We start from the raw sequence: 23,015 nt of genomic DNA, 5'->3' as shown, positions 1-23,015 counted from the left end.
TTAAATGCCATCTTTGCAGTTGGGATGCTTTTTACTCACTCACACAGACATGCACGCAGGCAGCCATCTCTGCTCTCTCTACTATGTCATGCTCTCAGAGCACTCAGACTGATATGAGAGCAGCAAGCAACCAACAGAGTGGCACAATGCGTCTTAGGGTATACTACAGTGGAAGAGCTCAACAGGAGCTTGAAGTGGGCAGAAAGAGTGACAGAAGATTGTAATAACTGATGGACAACATCTACTGTGCTTATTCGGAAGGAAGTGCCCTCTTATCACTCCAGAATTTGACTTCAAATATACTGTAGGTTGCATATTAACTTTTCATTACTGTCAACCAATGCAGTGAAAAGAACAAAACCAACAGTGAACTGGTTTCTCTTGCAAGTATCGTGTTTTTCCAGAACCATTATATATAGTATTTTCCTGTGCTAAAGAGCACATCAGTTACTTTGAATGCACACTAATATCATATATAACAATTATATTATATTGTCAATCCCACATACACCATTACACTGCAGGAAATACTCACTGGAGCAGCAAATGTTGATTATAATAATATAATATAATATAATATAATATAATATAATATAATATAATATTGTAACGTCTTGCTGTAAGGACGTTCATGTATTAAGTGCCATGAAATAACCTATGTTGTGATTTGGCGCTATATAAATAAAGTTGAATTGAATTGAATTATTCCACAGATGAAAATATTCCCTGATAAATGTATTTACAGTGGCTTAAGTAACATTTGTTTTAGGAAATTACTAAAATAAAAAAAAAAATTTACCCTGTTTTAATGTCTCCGGTATAGATTAATGAGTGTTATGGGCAGGATAGAGAAGCCAAAATAGAAAAGACAACACTGTTAGTTTTCAGATAATAAACAATGAGAGATAAAGAATTATTTCAGATTTATCCTTTAAAATGTATATTTTTCCTCAAACAAGGTTAATATTTGGCCTGTGATATGAATTCTTTCTTTCATGTATGTTTTACAGTGTAAATTTTGTGAACTAAATCCATTATTTTCTTAAATTAGAGACATGGAGTGTGCATCACTGACATTTTCTGACTTGACTGACAGATCCTGGTAAACTTATTCAAAGAAACTTTTTATTTCAGAAAGGAATACAAGGATAAACCACTTGTTAATGTGGATATGGGTATTGTTTCTACTGTAGAGCAGCCTACTTATGACAAACCACTTGTTAGTTCGTCCAGTTACAATCAAATATGTTTAATTTTGCAGCAGCTTTTCTCAAAACATTCCTGTGAACTTTTATTTGCCATAAAATTGCAAGAATTGTCCAAAAATTGGAAGTTGTGTAATCACTGCCCATGATAGAAGCATACTGCACATCACAGACACAGCTAGAAATATTTCAATTTTCTTTTTTTTATTTCTGAACTTGAAGGACCATAGTAACCAAGTTACAACAAAACTCACGATACTTAAAAGTGATGTAGATTTACAAAAAAAAAAAAAAAAATCCCGTGACTTCAAGATGGAACACTTTACTCTACTTTCGCCAATGCAGGTCTACGTTCTGTGCACTGGGAGCACATGTCGGTGTGGCCAGCTTTTTTGGGAATTTGGTGAACGCAATTGAATCTCGTGCCGACTTCAGTCATGACCAGTCAAATCAGCTCCTCGTCATCATCAAGATACTCACCCCGGCGTAGGATTTCGCAACGTCAACAGTCCAAACTGTGAGCTTTTTGTGGCGTCGAAGTCGGTATATCAAGTGATGCATCAGAAATGTGTATAATTTGACTCAAAACTTTACATGATGTTTTGATGTTAGTAAATGAATTACATCGGGAGCTTTGAGTGTGCATAATTTACTTCGTAATCATTAAATAAATGACCCGAGCTGTCATGCGAAAATTGCCCTAACCTTTTGTGCCTAAATCACATTGTCCCACTCCGTGGCCTTACATGGCTGGGTAGATTAGTAAACCAGATGAGTAGGTGAAAAGGCTTTTGAATTGTTACTGCCTTATGTGTAATTTAACTGCAAATCATTTGTAGTTATTGCCAGTTGTCTTATTATTGGCTTGAGATGCCGAGATATACTACTTTGTCATGATTCACATCCACATTCAACAGACAACCAGTTTGATCGTTTATATGATTAACTGAATCAAAAATCTGCATTCAGAAATCTTGTTTTAATAATTTAATAGCTCACTGAAGCTACAAAAATAGTCCTTTGTTGGCAGCATTAGACGTGGTTTGAGCTGTTGGAAACGCAGATATGATTTCACCTAAAAAATGACACCAACGTTGCACTGCACAAGCATCTCTCATCTGTACCGATATTCCCCTTGTTGTGCCGCAACTGGGTTCATGCTGAGGCACGAAATTATCAACTCGACCCAAGCACAGAAAAAAGCCCTTTGTGCTGCACCAAATTGCAAATACACTTGGATTCGCGTTTAGACCAGCTCTGCGCCAGTACCAAAATAGGGACCATAAATCTTTTGTAGAAGTAAGTGCTTTGAATGCATTTTGAAGTATAATTTCTTAAAACTGAAAGGATGGACAAAACTCAGGTAATGTACCATATACTGTTTTGACATAATGTCCCATACATGTCCCATAAACCCCATTATGTTTCTGTTTTTCTGGTGTTTTTGGCCATCAGGTAAGCGGTTTGCTTTCCTGATGAGAGGAGATGTTGAAGGGCATTGCTAACTCTGAATGAGAAGTCATTTTTGCTGCTCTTCTTTCTTTCTTTTTTTTTTTTTTTTTTTTTTTTTTTTGGGGGGGGGAGGCTTACTTTGTGCTGTAATGCTTTCTGCTTTCTTCAAAACCTATTAAGAACACTTTATTGCCGAGAAACTGCGGGGAACCTTACAAAACTGCAAGCTCCCCCAAATATGTCAGAGATTGGTTGAATTTGAATTCATTATTGGAATTGCAAGATCACAATGCCCAGGAGGGAGTGACTTGTGCCTCTTGTCTGATGGTCCACTAAGTGTTTGCCACTAAGACAGAGGGTGCACTGTAGGTTTACCTCTATCTGCGCAAAGTGCTACCAGCCTGGCTTCAAGGGCCCTCGACTGGAGCAGAGCCCTCAGAACAAGCTCTTCACCTGGCGAAAGAGAGGGGACAGAGGCAAAGGGCATCGCACTGACACACACACACACACACACACACACACACACACACACACACACACACACACACACACACACACAAAACATTCACACCTACATAGACTCTCTTAATGTGTGCTGACACAAATGCAGACATACAAGCCACACGCACACCTCCTAAGCCCTCACACACACACAACCTACTTCACATGTAGAGCAGCATTCCCAGCTGAGTGCCTCTCTCCAACCTGGCAATTTGAGCGGAAAGTGAATCCAGCTAAAGTACACAGGGCGTCATGCTGATTTCACAACAGGGGGGCTGAATGGCAGAATGGCCTCACTACAGCCCTCGTTACTGATCCGGCAAGATCCGAATCATCTATTTCAATAGCACTCTATCATTTGTGCTTGTATGTATGTACAAGTGGAGCTAGATTGCAGAAGTCGCAGTTTGTTTTTTTTTTTGGTGTTGCAGCATTGTTGCACTGTTGCTGTAAGTACTTTTATTTAGGGCGGACAGACCTCTATACTTCTCGTGAGCGATGAAATACATACCACCACATGCACAGATACAGTTCGTACGTAAACACATAATGTACATGTACACCCGGCAACCTCTGACAGTGATGTTTTAGGTGACATTTTGTTTCTAGGTTGCACAAGATGCTCCTATAAATGAATCATGAGTAAATCTGTGAGGTGTGAATAATAGATGGGAGGAGAGGTAAAAACAAAGGAGTGCTGTTATTATTTGTTAATAAGACACTCTGGAGCATCACTAACTAGATCTCATTACCTCAATACTCGCAGGCATGCATGGGCATACACCAACAGCCACAGACACACACATGTTCTTCCACCCACATGCACACACGCCTTGCGCACACACCCCACATACCAAACACATACCGGAGTGTCTCATCCTGCGTGACTATTTTTACCTGTGAAGCCTGCCGTTGCTTAGCAGTCTGTAATTACATCCCACACTCCACCAATGAATGATTAGAAGCAATGATGGATGGGTTAGCACTGTCACCTTAGGATGCTTCGGTGCAAAGCTAATTATGTGACCATACATGTGTCACATACGTGATACATGTGATAGCCCTCTCAGCCTGCTGCCATAACTGTGGAACAAGTGTGATAAAGGTGAATGTTGTGTCTCCTGTTAATCATCAGATAAGACATAATGAAGTAACTCCACTGCTGATGAATAGATCTCTGTAGCTCAGTGGTGTTTTTAATATAGATGAATGACAGAAACAGTTCCTTTGGTCTCATTTGGCTTGAAACTTTCCTCATTAAACATTTCATTTAAATTACTTACTTCTGTCTTGGGAAAAAAAAAAAATACAATTACTGTTTTTCTATTGCCTGTTTTTGTTTCTTTCGCAAACTGCTATATTTTTTTTTATATAAAATGTCCCTTTATAATCAATGTCCTGATTTCATCATAATCCTCCATGAAAACACTGTCAAAAATGTTTTGATCTTTTCATTTATTATTCTGCACTTTGGGCAAAATTTCGGAATGCACTTTGTTTTTCTTTTTAGTATCAGAAAATATAGTGCTATGGATTTCCTGTCATGTATGGCAAAAAAAAAAAAAAAGAAGCTATATGGACTTTGTGCTTCCGCATAGACAGTTTTTGTGTTATTTGACTGAGGTGATGGAGTATGCATGTCTGCTTATACATGCAAAGTGTGTGATTGTGCGCAGTGTGTGTGCAGACGAGAGTGTGAGGGGTTGCGTTTATGATTGCCACGACTGCAGCTGGGACTGTTGGCTGAGTAATTGCCTGTCTTGGTAGGGAGAGCGTGGCAGTGAGCTAAAAGTCAAGTGCTCTCTTCCTGCTGTAGACCTCATTTGGATTCCACATAGCTAGCTAGCAAGCTAACGCCAGCCTTGGGCCTGTATTATTCATAGCTTGACAGATAGCTCTCACTAAAAGCATTGGAATTGGGCCAGGTGGTGATGAAGCGACAGGGGGAAGCAGCACTGCACCTCGGTCTCTGCCGGCAGAGAGGACGGGGAGGAAAGGAAAGGAAAGGAAAGGAGAAAGGAAAGGAAAGGAAAGGAAAGGAAAGGAAAGGAAAGGACAGGGAAAGGACAGGACAGGACAGGACAGGACAGGAAAGGAAAGAAAATAACAGGAAAAGAGAGAGCAGAAAAGGAAAGCAGAGCAAAGGAAAGGTAAGGACAGGAGAGAGCAGGAATGGGAAGGAGAGTAGGGAACAGGAAAGGAAAGGAAAGGAAAGGAAAGGACACGAGAGAATCGGAGTGGAGACGTGAGTTAAGAATAAGGAAATTGATGATACGTGGTAGACTGGAGCAGCAAAGAAATGAGCAGCTTTAAGAGAAACAGTGAAATGCTTAGTGGGATAGGTAAGGGAAGTTTAGATACAGAGATGAAGAGACCATGAAGGTGAAGAGGAGACAGAAGGTGAAGAACATAATCAGAAAGAATTATCAGAAGGCCATATGAAGTTAAAGAACAGCGTGACTACAAGATATTAAAGCAAAGACATAGAAAATTAGTGCACTTCCCTCAAAAGTGAGCAAATCGAGAGAAGACAGAAGCAGAGAGGCAGAGCAGTGAGTGAAAGCGTTTCAAATAGAGGAGAGAAAAGGGGTCTGGAGAAAGAAGAAGAGAACAGGCAGCCATCCACCCCCGCCAAGCTCAGGAACCCCTCTGCCTCCATGTGCAGAACCAGATAAGGTCGCATTAATCAAAATCTGCCACTTCCCCTTCCAAAAAAACATAGTCTATGCCATCAACCCCCCTCTGTGAAGTATCTGTCACTGAAACAGAAATTTCCATATTTAATGGGAAAGCTTTATATCACCAAAAAGACAGTGTGGGCTGAGGGTGAAAAGAACAGAGTTGGTTGGATCTGTCAGCTCTGTCATTAGCTTACACACTTTAGACTGCATGTGGAGCCTTGAGGTTCGGTCAGTTTGGCGCTGATACAATTGTTATTATTTCAACAGTATGATGGAGCTGGACAGAAACTGCTCCCTGCCATGTACAACTACAATCACTGTTGTAATAACAGTGTATTTTGACAATATTATATGGTCTATTCTACATCTGTTTCTTAGCACATTAAAGAACAATGGTGCTTTTGTCCTGATATTCTGTCCTCACACAAACTTCTACTGAGATTTAAAACATGCTTTGAAAGCATTTCAAAACCAGCGCCGCCCGATTTACAGTGGCATGCACATGCAGCTTCATCTCTCATGCCATTTGTTTATTTGGTTTTTTTTACCCTTTGTAATTTCTCTCCCTTTATTTTCCTCCTGTGCATAATATGACAAGCCCGCAAACTACCTTTCTGACATTACCCCGCATCAGATAAACAGGTGGTGTTTATGCTTTTTTTTTCATCCTTGTCTTTTTTTTCCTCCCTTTTTGCTTTTTTTTTTTCATAACTGCCTCCCCGAGGAATGACATCAAAGGGAATAACAGATCATGTGCAGTGAGTGTTGAGCATGCCAGGGGGACATGGGCATGAAGAGGGGAAGGTGGGGGTGGGTGATGGGGCAGGCAGCTGCTCAGGGCCAGCTCCAGGCCCGGGCACATCCTGACCTCTAACCCCTGAACCCCACACAAGCCCTCCCTGGTCACCCCACCCACCCCCGGCCAGCCCTCCACTCAGAGTCAGCTGCCAACTAAATTACATCAATGTCAAAAAAGCCCTCCTCCTCCCTTGGAGAGATAGGGCTTGGTAAATATGACACAGAGCGGGAATCACAATGCAACACACAAAGGGTTGGCCTTCTATTCTGGATGCCAGAATTAAAATCAAGGATAAAGATGATGGTGTTTTTTTTTTTTTTTTTTTTTTGGTTGTAGTCACCAAATCCCATGAACAGACCAAAACCATCCAGTGCATCTATACGTTCTCTGTTCTTCAGCTGGTCTGTGGTTCCCAACCTGTTAGTTCCTACTGAAGACGTAAATCTTAAATAAATGGTCCATACTTACATACTTGTATTTTCACTATGAGCAAGAAGTTCTGTAAAACATAGTTAGCAGTTTGGACAACAATATAACAATATCATGTTATGTTCTATGGGAATAATAAGATCAAATTCGCCTCTGGCTACACAAACGATGAGTGTTCTTCATGTCAACTCATTGTTTGTTTTGGAACATCACCAAACACGGTGTTTAAGTAATTTCTTCAGCAAAATTCCCAAATGTTATCTTGTTCTAGCTCAAATTATAGATTTTCAGATTTTCTTTGTCATATATCTTATAGTCGTTACGACTGACTTTTTAAAAACAATGATGGGCATTTTCCGCAACAAACAAATGGTTAATTATTAATAAAAAAAATAAAAAAAAAGAATTGAAAAATGAATCAATCATAATAAATAACCATCCAAGTGATTTTTCAGGATATAATATAAAGTCGGGCGGCACAGTGGTGCAGTAGTTAGTATTGTCACCGGCATCTCCCACCATCCAAAAATAACATGCATCTCAGGTTAATTGATGACTCTATATATTGCCCTTCAGGTGTGAATGAGGGCGTGAATGGTCTTTGTTTCCGTCTGTCTCTACACGTTGGCCCTGTGATGGACTGGCGACCTGTCCAGGCTGGACCATGCCTTCGCCCAAAGTGAGCTGGGATGGGCTCCTGCCCCCTGTGCGACCCTGTTCGGGATAAAGCGGGTATAGATAATGGATGGATGGATGGATAGTGTAAAGTCAGTGACTCAATATACACGGCAGTTTTCAGTACAACAATGAAAACTAAAATAAAAGGGTAAAAGTGTTGTTTGGACTTTGCTGACAGTCTAATTAGCCTTCTTCTTTCTGTCCATCCACATCATCATATTTCCAACAAATAAACAGCCATTGTGACAGCCTCCATTGTGGCTTCCACAGACAAATGGATAAGGAAGAGGAAGGAATTTCTTTTCCAAAATGGCTGATGGGCTCGCAGTTAACTAGCTAGCCCCTCTGTGTGTGTCTCTGAGTTGGGCAGATTGATTGAAGTCATTATTGCTGGTGGAGAGACTCCTTACCTGGCTAATCCAGGAGTGATTTCAGCTGCAGGATGACAGATAGCCGCATTACACCCACTGAATCTGATGCCTGATGAGCTCTCATGCTCGGGACTTCTGCTTGAAAATTATACTAGCTAATATGCCAGTCCAATATTCGACCAAATTCAGAAGGAGTCTCAAAGCACACACGCTTGATAACCCTGACATACTAAACCATTGCGTTTCTCTTCCAAATAAACTGCATAATGTATACATTTCTTTACACCTGCGTTATGCCTTTCCTGGAAATAAGATCAGAATACATCACAACATATTATGGCAGCAACTAATGATGTTTTTTTTTTTTTTGTGATTTAATCTGTTATTTTCTGTGTCAATCAGATAAACAGCCATTGGTTTCTAAAATATAAAAAAAAAATTGTCAAAAGAAATCCTCTGATTTTTGTAGTCCAAAAGCCAAATGTAGACAACGAGGGGAAAACAAAAGTCCAATATCTAATCAACTAATCACTCCAGCTGTACCCCAGAGTTTTAACATAACATTACTCTCAATCCCGATTTTCTCCTCCGTTCATATCATATGATAGAATCTCCAGAATGGTTTTGGTATCTCCCGTAGTGCAACAACAAAAACTTTCTGAGTAGCTCTCCTCCCCATCTTTAATGCTTTCAGCTTACTCTCACATCCCCCACACGCTGCTCACCAGCTCCTTGATACGGACACTATCAATATGGTGCACAAACAACCTGTGAGGAGGCGCTTTCTCCCAAGCACCAGGTTTGGTAGTTGTCAGATAAGACAAAAGGAGCTGTAAGGAAGCAGTTCAGGTCTTGGATGGACTTCGAAAGTGAGGATAAATTAAAGAGGATGTGGCTGAGCCCACTGGAGTGGTTGCTCGCCACTGTATCTCCGCCATGCAGCGCTCCAAGGCTCTCGCTGGGCTTGGGATGAACGCGAGACTAGGCAGACAGCAGGGTGTAAGGACATCGGCAGTGGCACGGATAAACACGAGTGCAAGAGTTAATGGCAAAAGTCAAGGCAGTGCAAGTGGCAATCTGACTAAAGTTGAGACTGCATTTATTAGCGGCAGGCTGCAAATATTAAAACTCGAGCAATGAATGGGCAACAACAGGCTTATTGAACAAATGAGATGAACAGCATGTCGGTCGGTCGAGGAGAAAATAATTAAATAACCGTCCTGTAAAGAAATGATGAATCTGGCGTATTAATGCTTTGTTGAAATATGTAACCAAACATGAAAAGATTATACTTAAATGTTGCTCTCATTGTTGAGACTTCTATATAAATCCAAGTGGACATCTACTTGCAGCACACACACACAAAAAAAAAAAATTCACTTTCACATAAATATCGTCTAAATTTTACCGACAGTGGGGATTATTTCAAGACCGCAGCTATGAAGTAATATTTAATGTGGTTTAGGACAGTCTGACAGGCATTCGGTGTGTGTGTGTGTGTGTGTGTGTGTGTGTGTGTGTGTGTGTGTGTGTGTGTGTGTGTGTGTGTGTGTCTGTGTTCATGTGTGAATGGGCCACAGCAGCTGATATGCAAGCTGGAGCCTGAGCCGCCAGAAAACGCCCCAAATTGCAGCGTCTGCCATGTGCTGAGCCTCCTGCACCAAGACACTGTCTTTTGTTCTCCCCCTGCTAGCGGGAGAAGCCTGACAGCTCTGAAATGATCCTTTTTCTCTTTCTCTCTCTCTCACACACACACACACACAGAGAAGTCTCCTTTTTTGAACTCTTCTACCATATATTTCCTAGTTTTGTGCACACACAAAAGAGATATGTTAACACATGCAAACATGCACAAAAACATACATTCTCCCGTCTGTCTCATTCCTATAGCCACTAATTCCCCCCCCCCCTCTCACCCCTCTCACCCCCTCCACCAACTCTCATTTTCGCTCCCCGTCTGCCTTTCTCTCTCATTTTTCCTCACTGGCTGGCTGTGAGGATGGCGAATCCCTCACGGATTTCTGGAGGGTATCACCATGGAGACGGGGCTCTGCCACACGTGTCTATAGATCCTCCTGCTGGATAGGGAGCACAGTCAGAGGTGGTGCATTCCCTCCATCTCCAGTGTGTTCTGTGGAGAGAGAAAGAGGCTTTAAGGAGAGATAGTGTGTGTGTGTGTGTGTGTGTGTGAGGAGGGGGGGGGGGGCAGGAGGAAGTGATGGAAATATGGAGAGAAATTCATGTGCGAGAAGGACTGAGGTAACATATATATATATATACTCTAAAATATAGGTGGGGAAAGTGGATGTGTGGGCGGAATAGGAGCAGGTGAGGTTATGATTGGGTGAAAATAGAGGAGGTCGGGTGACAGGGGAGGAGATGACAAAAGGAGAGAGGACTCAAGAGAAAAGCATCAGCGAAAGGAGGCAGAGTAAGAGGCAACAGCATCCTCATCCTCGTGTCAGGGAGACAAATAGTGTGTGATGCTAATGACTGGCTAAAGCTTTTGCCCCTGCTGTGAACAGCCGCTAATATGACTGCTAATAAAGGCACCGTGGAACGCTGTCGCATTCCAGCAGTCGCTCAACTGTCACCCAAATTTAGCCAAACGGGAGCTCTCCTTCTCCTGCCGCTCGTTTCCCCTGCCTCACATTAATGCTCCAGAAACGTGGGACCCCCCCCACCCTGTCTGTATAATGTTTCAGGTTTCTTTCTGCATTAGAGGGCCACTTGTTAACACTGTAATAGAATTTGTTCCATCTTATAATGCTGAGGATGCCCACTCCATGAAATATGAAGTAGTCGTTTTGTGATCTGAACCTCTTTTCTTCTTTGATTGCTACCTCTCGTACTGCACACTCTTCTTGGAGGATTTTGTGATTCTGCCAGGGGACAAAGCAAAAGGAAACTTTGAATGGTACAGTCTTTTCTCATCACCTTCCTTTTTTTTTATTTTTTTTTATATTTTGCACAATGCCTCCAGAATTTTTTTTTTTTTTTTTTTTTTTTTTTTTAAATTTAAATGCCACCTAATTATTTCTGGAATTTTAATTGCCATGTGCAGTGAGTGGGATGCGGTGCCTGTGATGACGAATGTTGTAGCCAAGGTCACACAGCGATGTAGCCAGGGAACGTGGGATGGCCAAGCTGTGGAGGCTTCCTGTGGCTTAGTCATCGTGGGGCTTAGAAGCGTCAGGGCAAACACACCTTTCACAGTGTCACTGCAACCTGACAGCTCAGGGACAAGAGGACACCTGAGAACCAAGTTGTTCTGTAATGCAAAGCATCTTAACACTGGTGTGATTAAAAGTCATTTACATAAAATGTTCTGTGGTTGCTTTCAATGTGCAGGAAGTTTAACGTGGAATCCAAATATCTGTTCCACTGTAGGTGGAACTTCGAGCATAGTCAGGTTTTAAAGCATGTTCACTCGCTGCTAAATGGCATCTTTGTTTGTACAGTCCTGACCCAAAATAATGTTGTGTACTTGACTCCTTTTAAAAATACAATGGAAAACACACTACCCAGCATTTGTTATTTGCTATCCATTAGCTGATGTTGCAAAGCAATTATAGCAATTCAATAGCTGTTTTTTTTTTTTTTCAGAGGGATTCAGGTGCAGTCGTATTAATACCTGTCAGCCACTGAGCAATGCTGTGGCTTGATGTTTGACAGCAAACACTTCCTTAAGACTGCTTTATTGTTAAGATAAAGGTAGGAATGCGGGGCCAGAAGACAGAGGGAGAGGAGGGTGAGGACCTGTGTCTCTCTGCCTTTCACACCACTTCTCCGTCTCGCTCTTTCCATCCCCCTCCTCCCTCCCACTCCCCTATGCTCCTCTCCTGCCAGCCCGCCTGCCATGGCAGCCGCTAACCTGCTGGGACCGGTCCTTGATTTATTTGGAGAGGGCCCTGGAACAGAAGGGCCAGGATGAGTGGCATTTTAATGTGCTTTTGAGATGTTTGGTCACAAGCACTATTGATCACTGTGCTGCAGCGCGCGCACACGCACACGCACACACACACACACACACACACACACACACACACACACACACACACACACACACACACACACACACACACACACACACACACACACACACACAAACCCCTCCCTCACTGTCCCGCAGACCCTCTCACTGCCCTGGGGGAGAGGTTGTCAGGCAGGGAATGAGTTTCCATGAGGGTTTAGATTAATGAAATGAGGCCCCTGGTTGCGGGGGGGTACAAGGGGTCAGACCATTAAGGAATCCCTGGGCCGGGTGAGATTGAGCCTGCCAGCAGACTGGACCCTGACTGACTGATGGACGTGCGGGACTGAGGAGAAAGTGAGAGAGGGATGGTGGAGGATGCATTGGATATTTGATGGTGGTGCACACTGACATGAGAAACAGAGGAAAAGAGGAGAACAAAAATGGGTAACTAAAACCGTCAGCACCTGACCACTGTGCTGAGTTTCTCCCATGGCTGCTCCATAAGAAAAGCAGCTCACAGTGTCAAACAACTACCATTTTCCTACTTTTGCAGCCTTGTGCCATTCATTCACATCTGATCTTTTTGTAAGTAGTGCAGAACCGGGGAAACATCCAGAGGTTGTAAAAATAGGAGCCAGGGATATTTCACAGCTGAGTGAACATGCCCAAAGCGTGTTTAGCTCTCTTCCACCCCAGCCTGGACAGAAGGGGTTCATTTGATGGCCAAGACACTCAGCAGAACTCATAATAATTCTGACCGTGTGTGCACTCTTGTTTTCATGTCCCAAACGTGTGCAAAGCCACAATGCACATACATTTGACTCATATACACAAACAGCTGCACACGTTCTAAAGTCCCACACATGCAATTTATGACTGGGCGCCACGCAGGTAGCAGTTTGGGTCTCTCAGAGGTTTGATGAATCAAATGGATTAAGCTCCTGTGATCAGTAGCCTGAGCAAATACACAGATTATCAGATTATCAGATTAGGATCGGTCCCCCTGCTGCCGAGGGGAGCCAGAGAATACATTAAAACCTGAGGTGCCTTGGCAAGATTCAATTAATCAGGCTACAGGTTGTCTTTTCCCCCTCCCCCCTTACAGTCAATCCTAAACAAGCAGCTGCACTCAGTTCATTACAGAACAAGGGCATATCAGTCCGGAACAAAGTGTTTGCAGGTCATGCACAGTCATTTTCTTTTGCCTGAAGAGCAAATTCATGTTACCTGAATATAAATTGGTGTGAAAATAAACTGAATCTTCTGCTCTGTTTCCTTAAAATTAGAGATTTGATCCATTTGTAACAGTTTTCTATAAGAAATGGAGCATTTGATTATAATTGCTCAATAGTTAATGAATACATATCTATTTAAAGTTGGTTCGGGAACGTTTTCTATTTCTCTCAGCAGCAGCAGAACTTGAGAGGCACTAGTTTCCTTGCAGAAAGCGGCTGTTGCTCCCAGGCGTCTCTGTCCATTGTTTTCCTTTCTGATATAGTTTGGAAGTCACAGCATTTAAACACAGAAGCCTGAGTACAAATCAGCATCAGAATTTATGGCTAACATCTGCCATCTTGTCTCTTCTCTGCAGTGTGTACGGCTGCCCTTTGGCCAAGAAAAGAAAGAGTTTAGAGAGACAAACCCTGGAAACCTCCCCCAAGAGGAGCACCTACCTTGATGACATGGACAACTCCACAATGGAGGAGTGCTATGAGACAGACGGTACCGAGGAGATGGACGACAGGGAGGACGAAGAGGAGGAAGGACCTGTAGAGGCGGAGGAGGAAGAGGGGGAAGTGGAAGAGGATGACGAGGAGGTTGAAGGCTACATGGACTACAACGAAGAGCAAATGGAGCACGAGGACGGGGAGGTGGAGAGAGGGGACGCAGATGGGGAGGAAGAAGATGACGAGGAGGAGGAGGAGGAGGTAGAGGTTGAGCAACAAGAGGAAGAGGAGGAGGATGAAGAGAGGGTGGAGGAGACGGAAGAGGCGGAGGAGGAGGAGGAAGCAGTAGAAGAGGTGGACTATGAAGAGGGAGAGGAGGAGGAAGGGGAGCAGAATCAAGGGCAAGGTGAGAGCACTGTCTCATCACGTCCTGAATAACAAGGACATAAATGTACTGAATGCATTCGAACAACTTTATAGAATTAAAGAAGAAATAGTTCAACACGCTAGGTTACGCAAGTACTCACTTTTTGCCTGAGAATTAGTTGAGAAGAGTGATTCCATTATCACGTCTGTGTGGTAAGTATTTAAGGTTGCAGCCAACAGCCGGTTCACTCAGTTCAGCAAAAAGACCCGTAATGAGGGGAAAAAACTGAAAAGGCTGTCTCTGTCTGAAGGTAACAAAACCATCAGCACCTCTTAAGATTAGAATGTTTAGAATCTTGGTTTTTTTTAACAGTAAAAATAATAATTCACTGCTTTATGGTGGGTTATGTGCTGCCATATTTGCCCGGCTGTCTCGGTAACATCGTGGTTTCTTCACCGAGTTGCTTCGCTTCTGTTAACTAGCAACAGAGCCAAGGCATAGTCCAACATGTAACACCTCCTGAAATGTGAATTGTTGTTTGCACTTTGACCAAATGAGACAAGATAATTGGTGAGGTTCAGAAGTGTCTTTTGTTACCTTCAGACAAAACCCGGCTTGCTGTTTTTCCCCCCGTCAACAGTTGTTCTGCAAAGCCAAACTGACAGGCTGCTGGATCTGGCTTCATTTTTACCAAAAAGACGTAAGACTGGTAAAAATCGAAACTTTCCACCAGAAAGTGAATGGAAATATTTCCCGTCATTTATACATTTCTCTATCAATTTAAAAATGCGTCCATTAATTTGAATGCCACATCTACATATTTGTGGTTTCACCTTTGATGGATTTTAGTTTGGGGCAGTTGGACATGATGCTCAAACGCAGACTGTGTTTTGCATTGGAATAAGATTAAAAGACGTGAAACGACAGACTGAATCCACCATGACTGAAACCACACAATCTTTTATTCATACAGTGATCGGCTATCTCTTTGACATGGTTTGTTTATGTCATTCATTTATTTCTACATTTACTTGCATGTGCACTCAAAGCATTTGCTTTCGGTGTATTGGCACCAGATTATTTATAAACTTCAACTTGCGTGCCCCTTTATTGATTTTTCAGACGGCTGTTTAAAAAAATATATATATATGAAAGCCTTTTTCTAATTACAGATAAATGATCTAAATTATGGGTTAAAATCAGAATGGTCCTCCTTTGCAATTGTTTTCCATTGTTATTGTTTAACCTTCTCCATAAGACCTTTGCCACAGCCTAAAAAGAACAAAATCATGCTAAGTTAATGAAACTGCTGCCACACTGCACGCATTCTTCTTTTTTTGAATCAAAAGATTTTAAGTTGCTGCTGTTGCAAATCAAAGCATGAATTTTTAATTGAGCCTCTCCGGATACAAAAGCACCACCTAGTTTTTGGACTGGGATTTGAGAAACTCCTGCCCCATATGACCCCCACCCACCCTCTCACACCCCACCCCCAACATGCCCAACACCAGATCTGGCAGGTTTCTCTCCAGCAGATTCTTCTCCGCACCGCCGCATTACGATTGGACCTGACAGTGCCTTCAAGTCCAATTAAGAGCGAAGCTCTGAGAGAGGAGTGTGTTAACCTTGTTTGGCGCGCAGCTCTACCCACCCAAAGTGTTGATGCGGCGTCTCAGCAGCCGCGCTCTTATTTTCTTGCAGACGTGAAAACATCTCCACAGACTGGTTCTCATTAGAGCCCACAGCCGAGGTCTTATCCTCAGCAGTCAGACGGTGGACTGCTGCCACTGTGTCTTCAGCCTGTCAGCAGCCTCTCTCTCTATGTAGTAGCTGATTACCGTGTATTTTTGATCAGTGCTCCACATACCACACCATGTCGTGGTTGCCAGTAGGAATTCTGCAACGCTTTCTCATCGTTAATCTCTCTAATCGTCATGATGTTTACCTTATTGGAATAGAAGGACTTAACAGCATTTGAACCATGCGAAAAGCAGAAATATCTTTCCATATGCATCATTACCACAGTCCCTATTTACCCCGACACAGCTGTACTGAATGTTTGCTGGGCAAATTCCAATCTCCTACATGTAACAAAGGTGACTTTCTGCAGCTTCTCTGTGTCTCTCAGTAGCATGCACATCTCTGTAGCTAATCCAACACCAGTTGAGGGAAGGGCAGTCTCTCTGTTCCCTCTTTAATCTGTTTCGCTTCCATATCCCTTTTGTGTACCTTGATTGCTCTTCAAATTGCTTTCCCGTGCCGTGTTTTATACCATCAAAAATTAAACCCCTAGTGCAGAAGGTTGCTGTAAGAAGCCCCTTCACTGTCAAAATATGTGCCTGGTCATTCGTGACTGTTCTGTCTTCTCGCTCTAAAGCCCTCACTAGGCAAGCACCAGAAACGGTGTTGCTCTCGTTAGATTGGAGTGTGTGTAAGTGAGCGTGTGCACACTATGTGAGTGAGAATCAGCATGATCAGTGTTTTTGTGGTGTCTGTTCTATGTTGTGTGGATTTTTCCGGGTTTTTTTTTTTGCACATTAACGTGTAATAAGTCAAATTCATTTCTCTGTGTATACTTTGATTACAGAAAAGTCTTTTGAACCTATTAATATTTAATTACTAACATTCATTACTATTGTGTTTTTTTCTCTTCTGTTTTTCTCTATTATCATAATTTTTTGTCTTGTAATTTGCTTATTCCCAACAAATGTCATGAAAACTTGTATTATGATCTGTGTGTGTGTGTGTGTGTGTGTGTGTGTGTGTGTGTGTGTGTGTGTGTGTTTTTGTGGGGGGGCGCTTTGGGTTAATTTTCTCTGTAGGAATGTAAGTGGCAAATGTGACGCCAATGTGAACGATGTGCTCTTGGCGGCTCAGGGCGGAAATGTGAAAGGAGAGATTGGAAGTGCTCCAGGAGTGAGTGCTTGAAATTACTGACAGAAGAGGTTCAGTAACCTTTTGCAGTCTGTCAGAATCAATTAGGCACTGAAAGGAATTCTAAAGATGCTGATGATTGAATGAAAAAAAGAACTTTACAAGCAAACGATGAATAGCTACTGACTGGGGTTCATCGTGTTACACATGGAACATCATATTATTTCTCAGAGTTTTAGACTCTCCGGTAAAAAAAAAAATGTTCTCTCGCATTCAGAGATTTTTTTTTTTTTGTTCAGCATTCTTACAGTGCTTAACAATGACTAAAATGTCATTTAATTTGCAACTTTTAGCAGAGCTTTTTTTTTATTGATTTGTTTCATCATAAGAACTGTGAATATCTATTTGTAAAGAATTATAGGAAATTTAGGTAAAAATAAGATTTATTTTTACCTAAATAAGCCAAAGTTATGGCCCCTTGTTTCATAAATTATTATTTACCAGAGCATCTTTCTCTTTAACTTCCCAAAACACTATATTTAACTTCCTGTGCTGATTCACAATTCAGAACACAAGCTGCTGTTAAGACTCTCAAAGTAAATTATTAGGGGAAGCAAAGAGTTCCTTATCCAATTTAGATGGACCGAGCCCAGAAATCTGATTTACCAGTAAAATAGAATGACGGAAATGAAATTACAAGACGTTTGCTCTTTCTCTCCAACAGAGGACGATCAGATGAGCAGTGGCGAGGGGGGCGAGAGTGATGGTGGAGGTGGCGGCATCAATGCCAAATCAGGCCAGACAACGGAGAAGGACGATAACAACAACGAAGAGTACGAAAACTACGACGAACTCGTGGCCAAGTCCCTCCTCAACCTGGGCAAGATAGCAGAAGACGCTGCCAACCGAGCCATGACGGAATCTGAGATGAACAGCAATTCGTCTAACAGCGCAGAGGATGAAGAGGACGAGGAGGAGGAGGAGGAAGAAGAGGAAGAAGAGGAGGAGGATGACGAAGAGGAAGAGGAGGAGGAGGAAGAAGAAGAGGAGGAGGAAGAGGAGGAAGAAGAAGAGGGTGAAGGGGATGAAAGACAGAGGGGTGATCTAAGCTTAGACATTGACAGTGACGTAGTTCGGGAGACGGTGGACTCCCTTAAACTGCTGGCACAGGGTCACGGTGCCGTGTTGTCTGACAATTTAGATGGACAGGAGTTTGAGAACAGAATAGGCGAGAACGGAGACGAGGCTGACTGTACCCACAACGGGCCAAATGCACACAATGGTGGCAACGGACTAATTAAGACCAGTAATGGACAAATAGAAAACAGCGATGAGGAAGTGTGTTTAAGCAGTCTGGAGTGCCTAAGGAACCAATGCTTTGACCTGGCTCGGAAACTAAGCGAAACAAAGTCCGTACCATCCCAGCAAAATCATTTCTCTTGTGGGGATCCCAATCAACAACCCCAGCATCACGGCTACGGGGATTACCACAGTAGCCAAGACGACAGGCGATCGCTTGACAGGAACTATTCCGACATGGACAATCTCATGAAGCTGGAGGAGCAGCTGAGCCCGCGCTCGAAGGCCTTCGCCAGTTGTGCACGGGACGAGCGATATCACACCCACCACCGGGACTTTGATGAGGACACAGCCTCGGTGACATCAGACCGATCAGAAGAAGTGTTTGACATGACAAAGGGTAATCTGTCCCTGTTAGAGAAGGCCATCGCACTAGAGTCAGAACGCGCCAAGGCAATGCGGGATAAAATGGCAGCTGAGGCGGCCAGGCGAGACGGGGTGAGGTACACCCATGACGACCATGGCCCGCGGCATGGCTACGGTGTTGAGCGTAAAGCCCGGCTTCCTGATGGTCTGAAGAAACCTTTCTACCATAAAGGTGAGTGGTTCTTTCAAACACTGACACGCTCAGATGCACTCCACGATTCCACTGGAAACCATATCTACACGAGTGGAGACATGTTTACCTCATTTAACAAGCTCAGGTAAAATGTTTGTCTGCCAATGTTTGACTATTTTATCTATCCTGTACTGGAGACGAGACAGCCCACATGCATTCTGGGAACCTCACTGTAACCCCAGGACAAGCTTTTTCAGCCAATTTGGAAATTCACATCTCGGTAGCAGCGGGAGCGGCAGCAGTAGCTTATGTTGTTAAAATAGGCCAGCATGGAAACATCAGAGGGTAGGCTTGTCAGGCATAAGTAATGGCAATCTGCACGGCCTGTTAGGACCGCAAATCTCATCCTTGTGATGCAGCTTGGGGTAAAGCTGCCTATTTTTAAACCAGCGCAAGCACTTGGGAGAAGAAACTACAAAATAGAGGCCTTGTGCCATTAGAAAGGATTCATTCTGCAGGGACCAAGGCAGCTTTTTTTTTTGTCTGTTTAGGTCGCTTTTGACCTACCGTTCAGATTAATACTTACTGATACCTCAGAAAAAACATATAGACACATCTGGCTAATTATGCATTACACAGAAAAATTATATTGGCATTTCACAGTGGTCTGATTGCAAACTCCTTTGTTTAAATCTTAATTATTCTTCTCATCATATCCTTTACTGCAACAATATACAGACTTAACTAGGTTAAATAATTTCCTCCCATAAGGAAGATATCAGATGAGAGTCACAAATAGGAGCATGCTAATTCACAGCAGGATGATATTACACCTTAAATGCCACACAACTCACAGCAGGTTTATATTGTGACTTAAATGCCACACAAATGCTAATTTCAAAAGCCTTCCATGGCCTCCGCATCTGGCTAATGTTGGAATAATGAGAGGACGCAAGACAGTTGCATCACGATAACATCTTTCCTCTGGCAAGATAGTCGAAGACACTCGTTGACCAGGGTTCTCGTGTGTGATTTATAAAACAGGACATGGCAGGGGAGGGGTGAAGGGGGGCGGGGAGGGGGTGGGTGTGGGTGTGTGTGTGTGTGGGGGGGGTTTAGAGATGAGCCCTGCTCCCTAAGAGAAGCATGAGGTTGAGATGAAAATTGAACAGTATCAGAATAACCGATAACGAACGACAGGCCCACTGACTGCACATTAATTATCCAGAGATGGTATGGTAATGGGGCCATTTGCTATGCAAAGCGCAGACCGACCCCAGCCACAATCAATATCCCCTGCTTTCTAATATGCCTTCCACTTGACTGCCTGCACCCTTTCGCAATAGAAGTGTGGCAGACAGAATGCCCCGTGCATCATGTCTGTGTACACGTGTGCGTTCATGTGTACGGAAATGGAGAATTATTTCCAATATACTGTTCAAACATTAACATTGAATGCAATAAGAAGCTATTATAAAGAAGACACGTTTTACATGCAGCCCGAGTTCCTTATCAACATGAAATTTCCCCTGCCGTTATTGCACTGGTGCCAAACAGAGAAGCCAGACATGACATAGCAATATTGTATGAAACTTATATGCCCCCGACGTGGCAGAGATGGATGATAGCCACGGAGGATAATGAGGTGCTTTTGTTCTGATGAATGAGACATGGGATTGTGTTTGGTGACTCACTTGCAAATGTATGAGTAGGTGTACCTTATGCCACCTCTCAATTTTGTCCTCTCTGAGCAGTCCACCCCCCCTTTACCAGATTATTCTTTTCTTTGCTCTTGTTCTATCATATTGGTCCATCAGTAAATGCCTCAGTTGCAGCTACTGAGTTACACAAGCCTTTGAAACATGAATCTGTGGTCTTTCTCTCCGTGGTGGGAGATAATCGCCCTTCGCCTGCTTTTCTTACAATAATCTCCTGATAAATGACAGATGACAAATCACTCCAAATTGATTCTACAATGTGATACATGTGTCACGTCCTGAAACTCTGCTGTGGAAATATATTATCGGTTAGGACTTTCTTCATTTAAAACAGCAATTTTAAAGAGCTGTTGCAGCCAGTTGCGGTAAGAAGAATGCTTGACCTTGTTTGAGGGTCAAAGTATTTTAAAGGAGGACAGTTCCATTTCCAGAAACAACGCCAGTTGGCACAGCTCGGCATCACTTTTTTTTTTTTTTTTTTTTTTTTGGTGGTAACCATATCTGATCTTGGTTTGGAAGAAATAGGAGATCCAGGTTTTTAGAGGAGAAAGACAATCTCATCCGGTGTGTGCATGTGTGTCTGCGTGTGTTTCAGGGTGTGAGTGAGTGTGTGGGTGTACTTTTTGTACCCTTATTGTTATACTCAGGTCAACAAGCTGTCACGAGAAGCTCAGACTGATTTTAATGAATAAAAAGTGAGATACAATTTTGATTTGATTTAAATTGGAAAATGAAACAAAGGTCATCAACCCAAAGAAAATTCACAAATCTCACAATTGTACTACAGTAAACAAACTTCATGATCAAAATATCTGTCAACCAGCAGATGCTGGTCTTTGTCCTTGTCAGTCTTCATTCTGTTTTTTCCAAATAAATACAGAAATGAATTATGGCCAGAAAAAAATAAAAAATAAAAAAATCCACTCAACTTCAAATGTGTTCAGTTTCAATAGTCAAGTAAAAAAAAAAAAAAAAAAATTCCCCTCGGGGATTAATAAAGTAAATACCTACCTACCTACCTACCTACCTATTTTGGGCAGTTATTTAAAAACTGAAGATACAAAATAGAAATGCAAATAATATACCAAGCTTACTTAAAATCATATTTACATTTTTATTAAACAAACCTTAGCATGGATTATATCAATGTTAACTTTGGCATCTGATATTAATTTAGGTTTGGTTTTAGTCTTTTGACAAAAATGTGTATTACTTTTCGTCAAATATTAGTCCTTAAACTTTTGGTTTAGTCAACTAAAACCATTTTAGTCTAGTTTTCCAGTCTAATTTTTATGTTTTTTGTTTTTAATATCTTCTAAGCACTTTGAGGTTAAAGCTGTTGCCACCTTTGTGTACAGTTACCATGTTTACAGGTGTTATACTCATTTATTTTGAGGTTAATGGAAAAGGTTTGGAGTCCATGTCCCTCTGCTCTGCTGTGATACAACAGGTTGACTCTCCTCAGTAAATCCAGTTTACGTTATCATTTCAAACTCTGAACCGCTCTCACCAGCGAGTCTGTTTAATGTCCCGTCCAACTGATTTGGACATTTGCTTTCTCGCATTCAGCTCCTCAGGGTAATGTTTCGATAAGTTCAGGGTTGTAGTGCATGTGAGCAGCAACGTCTCTCAGATTATTCACTGAACATTACGCGCTCACTCAAATCCTGTCAAAGCCTGTCTTTAGCATGATAAGCGATGCCAAATATTGAACAATATAGCATTAGTACATTAATCCAACAGTATTTCTTTAATGAGCACCTGGACACCAATTAGCTGTAGACAGTGTTGTCATTAATTCTGGAACTGAAACATTCCTTCTGACAATGACACAAAAGAGCCCTGACTGAAAGCGACATTAACGTTACATCTATATCGTCCCAACCACAACAGCAGAACAACAGGTCAAGCAGATAAATCTCCTGAATAAGAAATATTTTTGGGTGGGAGAGGAAACTTTAACTCATGAGGAGAGGCGATGTGTGATTCCACAGATGCTGCAGGTCACGGAATAAGAAATGTATTCTTGTCTTTAAGTATTCAACTGTTTTTTTTGTTGTTGTTTAGTTTCCCTTATTAAAAAAAGGCTGTCATCGAATTTTTTTCATCATAGTTTTTAATTGGCGGGTTTAAGGCATTTTCTCTAAAATGAGAACTGCCATATAATTGAAATTTGATATGAATTTTTGACACGATACTGACTGTACATAAAATAAATTGATAAGATCTATTTCAAATCATGCAGTGGAAGTGGTGTCTACAGTCTTCCTCAGACAAAAATAACATTTTGAGAATTGATTCATTCACAGTAGAAATTACATCCTTGGCAGTTGCCAGACTGACAAAGCAATGCAGCTGTTTATTGCTTTAAGATCAGTGTCTGCCTATCCTTCATGCCAAACTCTCTGCTCCTAATAGCTGGCATTTTTGAACCCCCGG

At 42.1% G+C, this 23,015-nt stretch overlaps 1 protein-coding gene across 8 annotated transcripts in view; it reads left to right on the top strand.

Annotated features, from left to right (window-relative positions):
* myt1lb (myelin transcription factor 1-like, b) overlaps positions 1-23,015 on the top strand; it is a 100,704-nt gene that overhangs the window by 51,701 nt on the left and 25,988 nt on the right. For 6 of the 8 annotated variants that reach the window (XR_011311793.1, XM_069717446.1, XM_069717447.1 and 3 more), the window contains 2 exons: positions 13,684-14,165; positions 17,725-18,897. Coding sequence is in view for 7 of the 8 variants with exons in the window: in XM_069717446.1 (XP_069573547.1) it covers positions 13,684-14,165; positions 17,725-18,897 (1,655 nt within the window). In the remaining variant the exon portion in view is untranslated. The remainder of the gene's footprint in view (positions 1-13,683; positions 14,166-17,724; positions 18,898-23,015) is intronic. The other 2 variants (XM_069717452.1, XM_069717451.1) reach the window with 1 other exon arrangement.

Source organism: Brachyistius frenatus, unplaced genomic scaffold, assembly GCF_029030835.1.
Source record: "Brachyistius frenatus isolate BFR_SWC_R1_liver_20210118 unplaced genomic scaffold, ASM2903083v1 Contig_175, whole genome shotgun sequence".
Taxonomy (NCBI): Eukaryota; Metazoa; Chordata; class Actinopteri; family Embiotocidae; genus Brachyistius; species Brachyistius frenatus.
The sequence above is the reverse complement of the archived record's forward strand: the minus strand, read 5'-3'. Positions and strand labels throughout refer to the sequence as shown.